The sequence below is a fragment of the Brachycentrus maculatus genome, unplaced genomic scaffold (genome assembly GCF_059751285.1).
Source record: "Brachycentrus maculatus isolate JH-2025_06_01 unplaced genomic scaffold, ASM5975128v1 h1tg000049l, whole genome shotgun sequence".
NCBI lineage: Eukaryota > Metazoa > Arthropoda > Insecta > Trichoptera > Brachycentridae > Brachycentrus > Brachycentrus maculatus.
The window spans coordinates 632721-646357 of NW_028280803.1; the positions used below are offsets into that span (position 1 = coordinate 632721).

Genomic DNA, 13637 nt, shown 5'->3' on the forward strand with positions numbered 1-13637 from the left:
ACAGCGTAATTTTCGTAAAATAGTTTCTAAAGGGCGGTTAAGAAACGCTTAACCTTTTAACCAAGCATGACTTATATTTACGTTAAACACAACAGTATCGAGTATGCGTAGGACGTATAGAAACGTTCTCGAAATAAATGTTATACCCCTAAATGGATACGACTTGTTTTTCGTTTAACAAATGTTTGAGTCATCGGTACATGTATTAGCATGAATTCGTTATTGCGTGGGGTGCACGTGTACTTGGTAGGCGATGACGTGTACTTACTTACACTTCTTACTTCAATATTATGTTCAGTTTATTTTTTATATTTTCCATATTGAAAATCTTTTCATTTCAAAATATTTTTTATTTGGAATATTTCGAAATAGACGAAAGCTATTTGAGCAACATCAGTGACGAAATCAGTATACCAGCAGGTAGAAAATAAAATAATGTTATTGTTTATTTTTGTTTACGCGAGCGTGACGTAATTATACGTCTTTACAAAAAGTGCGCGCCCGTTGTATATTGCGTTCTTAAAAAGAACTTTCCCGGTTAACAAGTTTGGAAAAATAGAAGAAGATATTTTAATTCATGAAATATTATGTGCTATTCGTAAAGAACAATAAAAATACGTAACGTAGTTTTTTAAAATAAATAATAATTTTTTTATTTCATTATCCGGTTATTCTGATCGCTTACGAACGTCTCTAGCATAAATTATTGTCTACGGAGATCTCGTGGTTTACATTTCTGGTGTTATTTATCTGTGGTTTACGCCCGCATTTAAAATTTGTCTGTGGAGTTCTCTGTCCTGCCGGTTGTTGAGTTTTTGTTTCTTCGTATTTAGATTTTTATAATACATAAAAATGGTAAATAAACGCAATTAAATCATTTGAGATATTTATTTCTATTACTATTTATTCATGTCTAGTGTTAGCTGATAAGACGCTTGTGACGTTCACACTGAAAAAGGCGTTTCAATTAACATGATTTTTGACAAACCCACGTGCATTGTGCAGTTCTAGATTCTTCTAACACGATGTAAACTTTTTTAAGGTGTCGCTAAACCCTGTCCGAGTATTGAAAGATAATGCTGAAGAAGAAAAGGGCGAAATTGCCCGCATGTCCAGTTTTATTGGAGCCATTGCAATTGGAGATTTGGTTAAGAGTACCCTAGGGCCCAAAGGGATGGACAAAATTTTGGTTTCCTCCGGAAGGAATGCCGGATCCGTAAGTATTTCTGTCTTACATTTTGAGTGTGTCCAAATACTTGTTCACAACATCTGGATTAAATCCAATTACAGGAGTTATTTTCATTTTTGTCAAAAAAAGAATGTGAAAATCTCCTGTAATCCAGATTTTGTGAACAAGTATTTGGACACTCAAAATGTTGTAAATAAATTATCTGGTCAAATTTTAAGCTTAAGTAATAAAAACGAAAATAATATTTTCTGACATTTCTCATGTGTGTGATTATAATCCAGGATTCGAACCTCACATACTAATAAAGAGTTGCTCTGCTCAATAAAAAGCTTCTTTTTATATCACCAATAGATGTCTCTAGTGATTCAAGAACAATGTTTCAAAATTGGTTTATATATATATATAGAGCTTCCAAGAATTTGAGTAGTGTGGTTGGTCAATAATGGGTAGAATTGGTGAATGTTACACGTGTGTAAAATGATCACTTAAACCAGCCTTTGACGGTCGTCAGCCACGTAAATGCCAAGACTTCCATATTCTTCTTGATCTTTGATAAGATGTCAAAAAATAATACTTAAAAAATTATATTTGAATAATGAATAAACATCGACTATAGTATTATTTTATGAACTGAATTAACGCATGTCTTTAGTTGGACATTTCTTCATTGTTTACTGCGCCCTATTATAATAGTTAACTCTGCTTCGTAGGTTCAAGTGACAAATGATGGAGCGACTATCCTCAAATCAGTGGGCGTGGATAATCCGGCTGCTAAAATTCTAGTGGACATGTCTAAAGTACAAGACGATGAAGTTGGCGATGGAACCACATCAGTAACAGTGTTAGGTAAGATAGATTTTGATACATAGGTCGGATAACTGCGCCATGTGAGTGACCTGGACCATACCCAGGACTAGAGGTGTTCCTAGTATATCAGTCACAGGTACGAATACTATGATACGTCAAGAGATCATTATATCATGGTACTTGTATGGACCTGTAATATGTATAATATACTACCCACCAGCCACTAGTCAAATCTGTTTCAAACCAATATGACCAGCCATAGCATTGTCACTCATAAATCATAAAAATAATTTTAGCTTATCAATGACTTGCCGGTCAGTCGTTTTGCAGTGTATATTGTAAAGCTATCCCCTTCTTAGTCTATTGGATTATTAGATACGAATGGTGAAAAGAGACAAATATACATGTCCATGTCAGTCACGGCGTGTTAAATATTGCTCAGCTCAGGATTCATCGGGTTCGGAAATACACGGAGATACAAAGTATCACAGATATTCTGATATCGTTTAGTAAACAGATATTTTTTTAAACATTCCCGTTTATTTCCCGCTCTGTTAAAACGTCAAAATGAAGCGCGTACAAGTCAAGTTTAGAGATATTGTTATGTGCTTTCTGAAGCAAACAAATTAGCAGTATAATATGCAAACAAAAACTATTATTCAAAACAAGTATTTCTAATTTAAAGAAACATTTGATATGTAAGCGCGGCGGCGCATAGTACGAGATACGGGGAGCGTGAACCAGAGTCTGGTTACCACACTAGTATCTGGTAACGGGAAGCGTATCCTAGTATCATGACATGGTGATATCGGTAACAGCGATATCGCTATGTAGCAGTCTAAACACACCACTGCTAAAGCTATTGGGTGGGAGGAACCAGCTGTCAGAAAGACCCATAGATATGCTCACAGATGGTAAATTTATATGTTTTGGCACTTAGACTTAGACACAAATATTATGGCTTTTCACGCCAGATGCTTTAACCACTTCTGTGGTCAACCTCTCGGAAAAAAGTGGATCAAAAAAACCCACCCTTTTTTTCACCATTATGTTTTTTTTTATCATATTTTGAAATATAATAAATCAGTATAAAACATAAATAAAAAATATTAGGAAAGAAAGAAAAACAAAGGAAGAATGGATATATCTTGACTGGTGGGGAATGACCCGAGCTGGATTCGGGCAAATCACTATAAAAAGTTTCGTGTACGATGTGCCCGAACTGGATTCGGGCAAATCACTATAAAAAGTTTCGTGTACAATGTGCCCGAACTGGATTCGAGCAAATCACTGTGCCAGCAAAATACCTACCCGAATTGTATTCGGGCAAATCACGCAAGGGGTTAACTAATAATATCATGTATTATGACGATTCATCTCTGTCGGTGGGTAAATTAAACAACAAAAAAAAAAACCTCTAACCGCCAAAATACATCATCGGTATGTCCATGTCTACATTTTTAGCAAAGTGTACCAGAGTTGATATATCATTACTCTAACTATTTAGCACAGAGCTCCATACCACACAGGCATTTATGTATATTGAATGGACAAACACACGGTCTAGTGTTGATTTTAACACTTGGTAGTTATAGAGTTTTTATGTCATTTATAGCGGCGGAATTGCTCCGCGAAGCTGAGAAGCTGATAGAGCAGAAGATCCACCCGCAGACCATCATCGCCGGGTGGAGACTGGCCACGCAGACCGCCCGCGCTGCGCTGGAAGCCTCCTCTCAGGACCACTCCTCCGACCCCGTGGCCTTCAGGAACGACCTCATGAACATTGCGCGCACCACGCTCAGCTCCAAAATTCTCTCACAGCACAAGGAGTGAGTCCCCTGCACTTATTAACCTGACCGTGCTATTAACACATTGTTTGCGGGAAACGCTTAAAAGCTTCTTTTTCATACTGTTGGTAGAGAGCGGAAGGCGCTTATAAGCGTTCTGTTTGTGTACTTTTGGTAGAGCGCGAGAGATGCTAAAAAACATTGTACAGATAAGAATTGGGTTTGCGGTTACTTGTGATTAGTATACGACCCTAATAAGTATACTAATTAGGGTCGGAGTTGATGAAAAAAATCACCCGACAACAATGTGTTAACCTTTCCGGGAGTACAAAAATTGATGTCTGACTTTCTCTGGGGAGTGGGTTCTTTTTACATGAAAATTTTTTTTCTGTCATTAAATTGATGTATTATGAAGATGGAAATTATGTTAAAATAATTTGAAAAAAAAAAACACCTCTTCAAATTTTTTTTCAATTATGACAATTACACACAAATATCCACAGATCGGCTGTCCAAACTCAAAACACAGTAAGGGACATTTTTTTGCAGTAGGTTTTTTTGCATTTTTAGACTAAGTAGATTCTGCTTTGTCCAAAAATGCAAAAAAAAAAACGTACTACAATAAAATGTCCCTTACTGTGTTTTAAGTTTGGACAGCCGAGATGTCATTGCTATACAAGTTACACCATACTGACTGACAGACGGACTTCGACGTTCATTAACCTTTTAAACGCGTTAACTTTGTTCCTAAGAGACGCTCATGCGCGGCTGTATTTCGCCGTTTTTTAAATGATTACTTTTATCATGTATTTAGTTATGAAACGATTTATTTTCCTAAACAAAAACGTTCAATGGGATTCATTGTGCCTTTTTGGTACTCTATAATACACGTGTGTCACATTATTCTTGAAATATATCGTAATATAAACAAATTAGATCGTAACATAAATAAATCAAAGCACGCATCGTGTCACTCTTACCCACTGGCGATGCGTAGCGTCGAGAGTGAGACAGATATAGGGCATGATTATGGCGCGGACTAATTACCGACCGCAAGAAAAATCAGGGATCTGTTGTTTTATTTATCCTTGTGATGTTACAAATTATTAGTCAGATATTTCAACAGATGTCATAAGGCCGAGGATTGACGTATTATTTTATCCAAAGTTCCACACCATGAAAAAATCCCTCCAAGTTGAACTGAGGTTCGAAACTTGGAGCAAAGTTAAAACACAAACGCTTATGTCAGCCGCGTATGGGGCATGTCTTGTTAAAACACATACGCTTATGCGAGCCGCGTGGATCCGGTTAACATCGATACTTCTTTGAGGAAAATTTGCACCGACGTTCATTTACATCCATACTCCCGGAAAGGTTAAGTTCACTATTTGAATAAAAAAAAGCATATATCCCATGACTACTGCGGACAAAAGTACTTATCAACTGCACACATTTGCATGCATTGACAAAAATACATATTGTTTCTTACTGTGGCCAAGCGATATCGCCATTTCCCAAAATTTTGCAAGTCCTTTATATATATGCTTCAGTATATAAATTTGAACGAAAATCACAGTACAGTATGATAGCAATATGAAGTGTCACGTGTCACGTAGCTAACTGTGTATGGTCCCTATATCGCCTAATAAACAACAGAAACGATAACATTGCTTATTTTTTGACATCTCATCAAAGATGAAGAAGAATATGGAAGTCTGGGCATTTACGGGGCTTACGACTGTCATAGGCTGGTTTAAGTGATCACTTTACACACGTGTAACATTCACCAATTCTACCCATTATTGACAACCACACTACTCAAATTCTTGGAAGTTCTATATATATGAACCAATTTAGAAACCTTGTTCATGAATCACTAGAACTTCACTAGAGACATCTATTGGTGAGATGTAAAGAAGCTTTTTATTAAGCAGAAACTCTTATATTAGTATGTGAGATCCGAATCCTGGATTATAATCACACACATGAAAAACGCCAGAAAATACCATTTTCATTTTTATTATTAAGCTTATAATTTGACCAGATAATTTATTTACAACATTTTGAGTGTGTCCAAATACTTGTTCACAAAATCTGGATTATCTCCAATTAATTGGAGATAATCCAGATTTTGTGAACAAGTATTTGGACACACTCAAAATGTTGTAAATAACATTGCTTTGTTACATATTGATGATGTAGAATCTCATTATCATTTAGAATTATTTAGTTTTTTATGTAGGCAATTTTTTAAAACATTTATTATATTTTTTGTAGATACTTCTCAAAGCTGGCCGTAGATGCAGTCTTAAGGTTAAAAGGATCAGAAAACCTTCAAGCCATCCAGGTTATCAAAATTAAGGGCGGTCTGCTGGAAGACTCCTTCCTCGATGAAGGATTCCTTCTTGAGAAGAAGGTAATTGTATAGCTGATTTTGTTGACATGGGTTCAATTCCTGATAAAATTATATCGTGGGTGTACTGGCAAAAAACGGTAACTCAAAAATATGCAATTTTGACTAAATGATGCATATTATAAAGTTTTCAACATTCTATAAACTTACAACATTTTGAGTGTGTCCAAATTCTAGTTCACAAAATCTGGATTATCTCCAATTACAGTAGTTATTTTCATATTGTAGTTATTGTCGACATACAGTAGTTATTGTTGTCCGCCTCCGTAGTATAATGGTCAGCACGCTCGGCTACCGTTCTGGAGGTCCCTGGTTCGATTCCCAAGGGGGGTAAAATAAATATTAGTGATTTTTTCACTGTAATATTTATTCAATATTACCATGGACTGGTACCTGAAGCGGAGGGCTGATCACCTTTCTTTCTTGTGTAAAACGATCATGATAACACTGCGTTTATAAGACACAGTGCCCTATGCACCATTGGGGTGCGGATAAGGGTTTTATATATTATTATATATTTTCATATTATTTTTCGACATCTCATCAAAGATGAAGAAGAATATGGAAGTCTGGGCATTTACAGTCGTCAGCCCCGTAAATGCCCAGACTTCCATATTCTTCTTCATCTTTGATGAGATGTCAAAAAATAATATTCTATAAACTGGCAAAATACACTAAGTAGTTTGAAATGTCTTAAAAGTAAATTCTACTTTAAGTTAAATAGCGGGTATTTTATTGGAGCCAAAAACTTTAAATAATTAGGGATTATTCAAACAGGGATTTTAGAGGTAACATTTTTTGCCAGTATACCCATGATATAAAAATAGGTAATTTTTTTGTCCTTACCCCATACAGTTTTGAGTGAATCTTCTTAGACACTTTCTGAAACTTCCAATTAAATGAATCATAAAAAAAATTACTCCAATAACGTTTTTATTCTTTCAGGTTGGAGTTCATCAACCAAAGAGAGTTGAAAATGCAAATATTTTAATAGCAAACACACCCATGGACACTGATAAGATTAAAATATTTGGATCCACCATCAAGGTAGACTCTATGGCCAAAATTGCGGAGCTGGAAGTTGCCGAAAAGGAGAAAATGAAGGACAAAGTCAACAAAATCTTGGCTCACAAGTGCAACGTCTTCATCAACAGGTAAACACAATACTGAATTGTTGGATAATATATCCAAAATCAAACAAGGTTTGTTGGATTGATTCTACATTTATTTATGCATATCGCTCACTCCTTTCAAGAACGTCATAAATAAAAAATCGCAAATTTTGAGTTATGGACGTTTTAGGAATGCCCAGAAAATATACTATATCCCAGCAAAAGAGGCATATTTTTAACTTAATATTTACCCGCTACAGAGCAGAAAGTGTTGTTTTTGCATTTTAAAGAAAAGGTATTGTTTATTAATTTTTTTAAATTTATAAAATATTTTTCATATGGAGAAAGAACCTTCAGGTTTTACCTAAAAAGATCTGTTGCAGAGTTAAAAGTTTAATAAGTGGCTTGATATTTATTTTTAATACGGTATTATATTTTTAAACTTTAAAAACGTTCTCCTGAAAAATCAAGTTTTTTGATTTATGACGTTCTTGAAAGGAGTGAGCGATATGTTAATACGTGATGCGTTTCGTCTTCTTAGGACATTATCAAACACCCGACAATTCAATATGAAATTCTACCAACTGTCTGCAGTTACAATAAATAAATACAATACTGGCAGACTATCATCATATTTACAACATTTTGGGTCTTTCCAAATACTTGTTCACAAATCTGGATTATTTTTGACATCTCAACATAGATGAAGAAGAATATGGTAGTGTGGGTATTTACAGGGTTTATGACCTGTCATTGGCTGGTTAAGTAATCACTTTACACACATGTTACATTCACCATTCTACACATGATTGACAACCACGCATGTACCAAATTTTTTGGAACAAATTAAAGAGTATGTGAATGTAATCCGGGGCTCAGATCATGCATACAAATAAAAAAGTCTGCTTGATAAAAGCTTTCCTCAATGCGCTGTTTTCCCTATAGATGGCTGTTGTGAACTCTTATGTACAGCGTCACGAGATTGATCAATATATCTAGGAGTTCCAAAAATTTGAGTATTGTGGCTGTCAATCATGGGTAGATTGGTGAATGTTACACGTGTGTAAAGTGATCACTTAACCAGCCTATGACAGGTCATAAGCCCTGTAAATACCCAGACTTCCATATTCTTCTTCTATGTAGAGATGTCTAAAATGTGTCATCATAGTCGGGTTGTGGTCCTGTGGTTAGTGTCGCGGACTCTTGAGTTAGAGTTTCTCGGTTTGAACTTTCTTTACCACAATTTGTTCCCTTTTTTTAATAATGAGGTGCGTAGGCTCACAGAAATAGTATGAAATTGAAGAATTTTTGTAAATAATAAAAAAAACACAAATATTTCCCTTTATGAAAAAAATTCATAATAATTCATTACTTTATGAACATTTTGAGTGTGTCCAAATACTTGTACACATGTGTAACTCTACTTCGAACCCTTATCTGCACCCCAATGCTGCATAGGGCACTGAATCATTTTTAAATGCAGTGTTCTCTTGATCGTTAACACATGAAGAACACACAAACACATTAAAGAAAAGTGATCAGCCCTCCGCTTCAGGTACCAGTCTAGGGTAATATTGAATAAATATCTGAGTTAAATAATCACTTATATTTATTTTACCCCCCCTGGGAATCGAACCCGGGACCTCCAGTACGGTAGCCGAGCGTGCTGACCATTACACTACGAAGGCGGATTTATATAAAAATTAACACTTGTTTAATACCACCAATATAGTTTTATTTAATTATAAGAGTGAATATAGAATAATTATAAGAGTGAAAAAAAATCACTTATATTTATTTTACCCCCTCCGGGAATCGAACCCGGGACCTCTAGTACGGTAGCCGAGCATGCTGACCATAACACTACGGAGGCGAACACATGTGTGTAAAATGATAAGCTGGTATTCCTATGACGGTCATAAGCCCTGTAAATTCTCAGACTTCCATATTCTCCTTCATCTATGTTGAGATGTCAAAAAACAACATTGGTTTATGGTTGTGAATTTGCGATTATTTTCAGACAACTCATCTACAACTACCCGGAGCAGCTGTTTGCCGACGCCGGAGTGATGGCCATCGAGCACGCCGACTTCCAGGGCATCGAGAGGCTGGCTCTGGTCACCGGGGGGGAGATCGTCTCCACCTTCGACTGCCCCGGAAAGGTCAAGCTGGGCAAATGCGACGTTGTGGAACAGGTGACAATATTTCTCAAATTTTCACGACTTTTTTTTATTAATTTTTTTATTTAAAAGAAAAAGAGAAATATTTGAGATTTTATTATTTCTTCTAACCCTTATTCGCGCCCAATGGTGCATAGGGCACTGCATCGTAGCGACGCAGTGTTATCTCGATCGTTAATTGCACGAATGCAAGGTGATCGGCCCTGCTCTTCTCGTACCAGTCCAGGGTGATATTAAATAAATATGAGAGTAAAAAACTCGGCCATATTTATCTTGACCCCCCCGGGAATCAAACCCGGGACCTCCAGCACGGTAGCCAAACGCGTTGACCACTGCGCTATGGAGGTGGACATTTTGGTGGTGGTTTTGTGGTAGAATGCTCGCCTGCCTTTTATTATTTACACAAATATTTCAATTTTATACTATTTCTGTTAGCCTAAGCGTCTCATTATATCATATAAATAGGTATCAAATTGTGGTGGAGTGGGTTCGGACCGAGAAACTCTGACTTAAGATTTCTTGAATGTTTTTCGCAGATACTCTGTGGCACATTTTATAAACTTTATAAAATTAAACAACTTTCATCAACCACTTTTTTATTTTTTATTATTAGTACACTTTAACCAACCGGTTTCTGACTTAAGAGTCTGCGACACTAATTGCGTGTCCACAATCCGACTCAAACAGGGATGTTTAGATACTAATGGTGTTTTTCTGGGTTATTGACATGGACAAGAATTGCCAAAGACAAATTTTAATAAATGATACACAAATATATCAGAATGTACATTATTTAAACACTTCTTAGAGCCTGTTATAATAATTACTTCATGGGGCACTTCTAGAAAATTCGGTGGTGGTTTTACAAACTTGTATTTATTTAGATTGGTAGTGACAGGGAAATTGAAAGCTTTTAAATGTAAATTCACAGTAAAATCGGATACAAATTTGTTTCACCTCTTCTATAAACTTAGTTCATAAAACAAAAAATTGCTTTGCAAAAGAAGGTCTGTCAAGACGCCTGGATGTTTCTGTATCAGATCCGGGAATGCGGTGGGACAGCTTTCAATGTTGTAATAATCACAACATTTTGAGTGTGTCCAAATACTTGTTCACAAAATCTGGCTTATCTCCAATTACAGGAGTTATTTTCATATTATTTTTTGACAAGTCATCAAAGATGAAGAAGAATATGGAAGTCTGGGCATTTACAGTACAGGTCAGTAAATGCCCAGACTTCCATATTCTTCTTCATCTTTGATGACATGTCAAAAAATAATATTAAAATAATCAGCAATTATTTTTTTTAATGATTTTTAAATTAGTAAATTTATTTCTTACATATTTTAACAGAGTTGTTTGATTATTTTAATTTTATTTCTTGAATGCATGTTTCTTTCGCAGATTATGATTGGAGAAGAGACCCTCCTGAGGTTTGGTGGAGTGGCTCTGGGCCAGGCGTGCACCGTGGTCATCCGAGGGGCCACCCAGCAGATCATCGACGAGGCGGAGAGGTCGCTGCACGACGCGCTGTGCGTGCTCGCCGCCACCGTGCGCAGCACCCAGGTCGTGCTGGGAGGAGGTACGCACAAATACAAAGCTAGGGCAGGGGTCGGCAACGTGTGGCGCAAGCCATATATGTGGCTTTTTAAGCATTTTGTGTGGCTCTTTCCTTGTCAAATTTAAAATGACATTTTTTTACAGATATTTTATTTTTTTATTTATTTTATATATTTTATGTTGGGAATTGTACAGATTTATATTTAGTAAAAGTATATAATAAAAAATAGTTACATTCATAAAAAAAGAAAGCCAATTACACAATTCCACATTTATGTTGTAATAATAATGATAAAAAACGTCACTAGATAAAAAAAAAAAAAAAAAAAAAGAGTGTGTGTGTGTGTGTGTGTGTGTGTGTGTGAGGAAGGGAGTAAAAGGGTAAGGGTAAGGGTATGGTATGATTTTATAGGAAGGAGAAGGAGAAATGAATACGAGCATAATAATTAAAAAAAAAAAATATTATGCTCATATTCATTTTTGTTTGGTTGGGTAAGGAGGTGCCATTTAGGCACATATGAACCCTCATAAAACCCTTTTACTTATACGAATGGGTCCAATTAAATAATGAAAAATTGAATCCATTGTAAAAATTTTAGTCGTATATTATTTTTGAGCCTTTAGTGATGATTGATTACTTCCAGGCTGCAGTGAGATGCTGATGTCGTGTGCCGTAGACACAGTTGCGGCGCGCACTCCGGGCAAGGAGTCGGTGGCCGCTGAGGCATTCGCACGCGCACTTCGTCAGTTGCCCACGGCCATCGCAGACAATGCCGGGTACGATTCGTCGCTCCTCGTGTCACAGCTGCGGGCTGAACACGCCACCGGGAAGAACACCGCCGGACTGAGTGAGTGCATTAAATCTGCTAACGATAGCCTAGCTAACTGACGACCTTACTTATAATTCGATTTTACTACTGATTGGACTTACACAAACTTAGAGACCATACAAAATTGGCTACGTTACACGCATATGTCTGTACGGCTGTCCAAACTTAAAACACAGTAAGGGACTTTTTTTTGTAGTACGTTTTTTTTGCATTTTTGTACTAAGTAGATTCTACTTATGATTATACTCGGACAGTTGGCCGCCCGACCCTCAATATACCAATCACAAGTAACCGCAAACCCGATTCCTATCCCTTATCCGCACCCAATGGTGCATAGGGCACTGCGTCATATAAACGCAGTGTTATCTTGATCGCTTACACATGAAGGAAAGGTGATCAGCCTTCCGCTTCAGGTACCAGTCCAGGGTAATATTGAATAAATATTACAGTGAAAAAATCACTTATATTTATTTTACCCCCCTTGGGAATCGAACCCGGGACCTCCAGAACGGTAAACCGATTCCTATCAATACAATTTTTTTTTGGCGTCTCATGCCGTCTACCAAAAGTAAGCAAATAGAACGCTTATAAGCGTCTCCCGCTCTCTACCAACTCTATGTAAAACACGCTTTTAACGGTTTCCCACAAACAATGCTGTTAAGTTCACTATATGAATTTTGAAAAGTATATAGTAAACAGTCCCATGACTATTGCGGACAAAAGTATATATCGATTGTACATAAGACAATTGAGTGAGGGACATTTTTTTTGTAGTACGTTTCTTTTGCATTTTTGTACTAAGTAGAATCTACTTAGTATGTACAAAAATGCAAAAAAATGTACTACAAAAAAAATGCCCCTTACTGTGTTTTAAGTTTGGACAGAAGAAGAATTTATGGTAAAATTTTTTATGCTGGTATTTGATAGCTGATTAGTGATGTGTATTATTATTATTTCCCAGACATGGACGAAGGTAAAGTGAGCTGCATGAGGGAGCTGGGCATCACGGAATCCTTCGTCGTGAAGAGACAGGTGCTCCTGTCGGCCGCCGAGGCTGCTGAGATGATACTCCGCGTGGACAACATCATCAGGGCCGCCCCCAGGAAGCGCGTTCAGGACAGGCGCCCGTGCTAAGCACTCACCGCCCCTCGCACTAAAGTGACACAATTCCGCTTCATTTCACATTAACTCGGTGAACTCTGTTAAAAGTATTACGCAAATGTGATCGGACTCTGTTCTTCAACACTGCCTTCTCATTTATTATGTTAGCTTTATTTATATTTGGATATAAAGTATAATCAGCACGTGCAAATTGCGAGATTTCAATGATCAAAGATGTATCACATTAATCTGACGAGTATTCTGTTCTTGTTCTTGTATAGATTGGGTACTCGGTTACACAAATCAGTGTAAGGTTAGTTATTAATCGTACACGCAATTATCTCACTAATAAATAATATAAGTTTTTATGAGGAAATAAACATATTTTAACCATTTTAGTGTTTTCATTCTGAATCTGCTGAAGCAATTTTTTAATAAAAGATAATAAAGGCTCGCCATGTTATCTGGGCATGCCGAATATAACAAGGTATTGAATTTTGTTTATTGATGTCTTTTATTCTAGGGATATGCATATATGTCGTTATCCTTGAAATTTGTCCGCCTCCGTAGTGTAATGGTCAGCACACTCGGCTACCGTTCTGGAGGTCCCGGGTTCGATTCCCAAGGGGGGTAAAATAAATATAAGTGATTTTTTCAC

At 36.6% G+C, this 13637-nt stretch overlaps 1 protein-coding gene across 1 annotated transcript; it reads left to right on the forward strand.

Moving 5' to 3' along the window:
• Window positions 1-778: 778 nt before the first annotated feature.
• Window positions 779-13372, forward strand: CCT2 (chaperonin containing TCP1 subunit 2). Its single transcript, XM_088277683.1, has 10 exons — window positions 779-855; window positions 1043-1216; window positions 1900-2035; window positions 3612-3825; window positions 6061-6199; window positions 7142-7350; window positions 9329-9503; window positions 10893-11070; window positions 11693-11896; window positions 12840-13372. Exons 1-10 carry the CDS (start codon window positions 853-855, stop codon window positions 13010-13012), a joined length of 1605 nt encoding a protein of 534 aa, XP_088133809.1. The 5' UTR covers window positions 779-852; the 3' UTR covers window positions 13013-13372.
• The last annotated feature ends 265 nt before the right edge of the window (window positions 13373-13637 follow it).

Excerpts from the sequence above, each read along its gene's own strand:
- CCT2 (XM_088277683.1), top strand. Across the intron at positions 2,036-3,611 it reads CACATCAGTAACAGTGTTAG|CGGCGGAATTGCTCCGCGAA; the intron begins GTAAGATAGATT and ends TGTCATTTATAG. Across the intron at positions 3,826-6,060 it reads ATTCTCTCACAGCACAAGGA|ATACTTCTCAAAGCTGGCCG; the intron begins GTGAGTCCCCTG and ends TATTTTTTGTAG.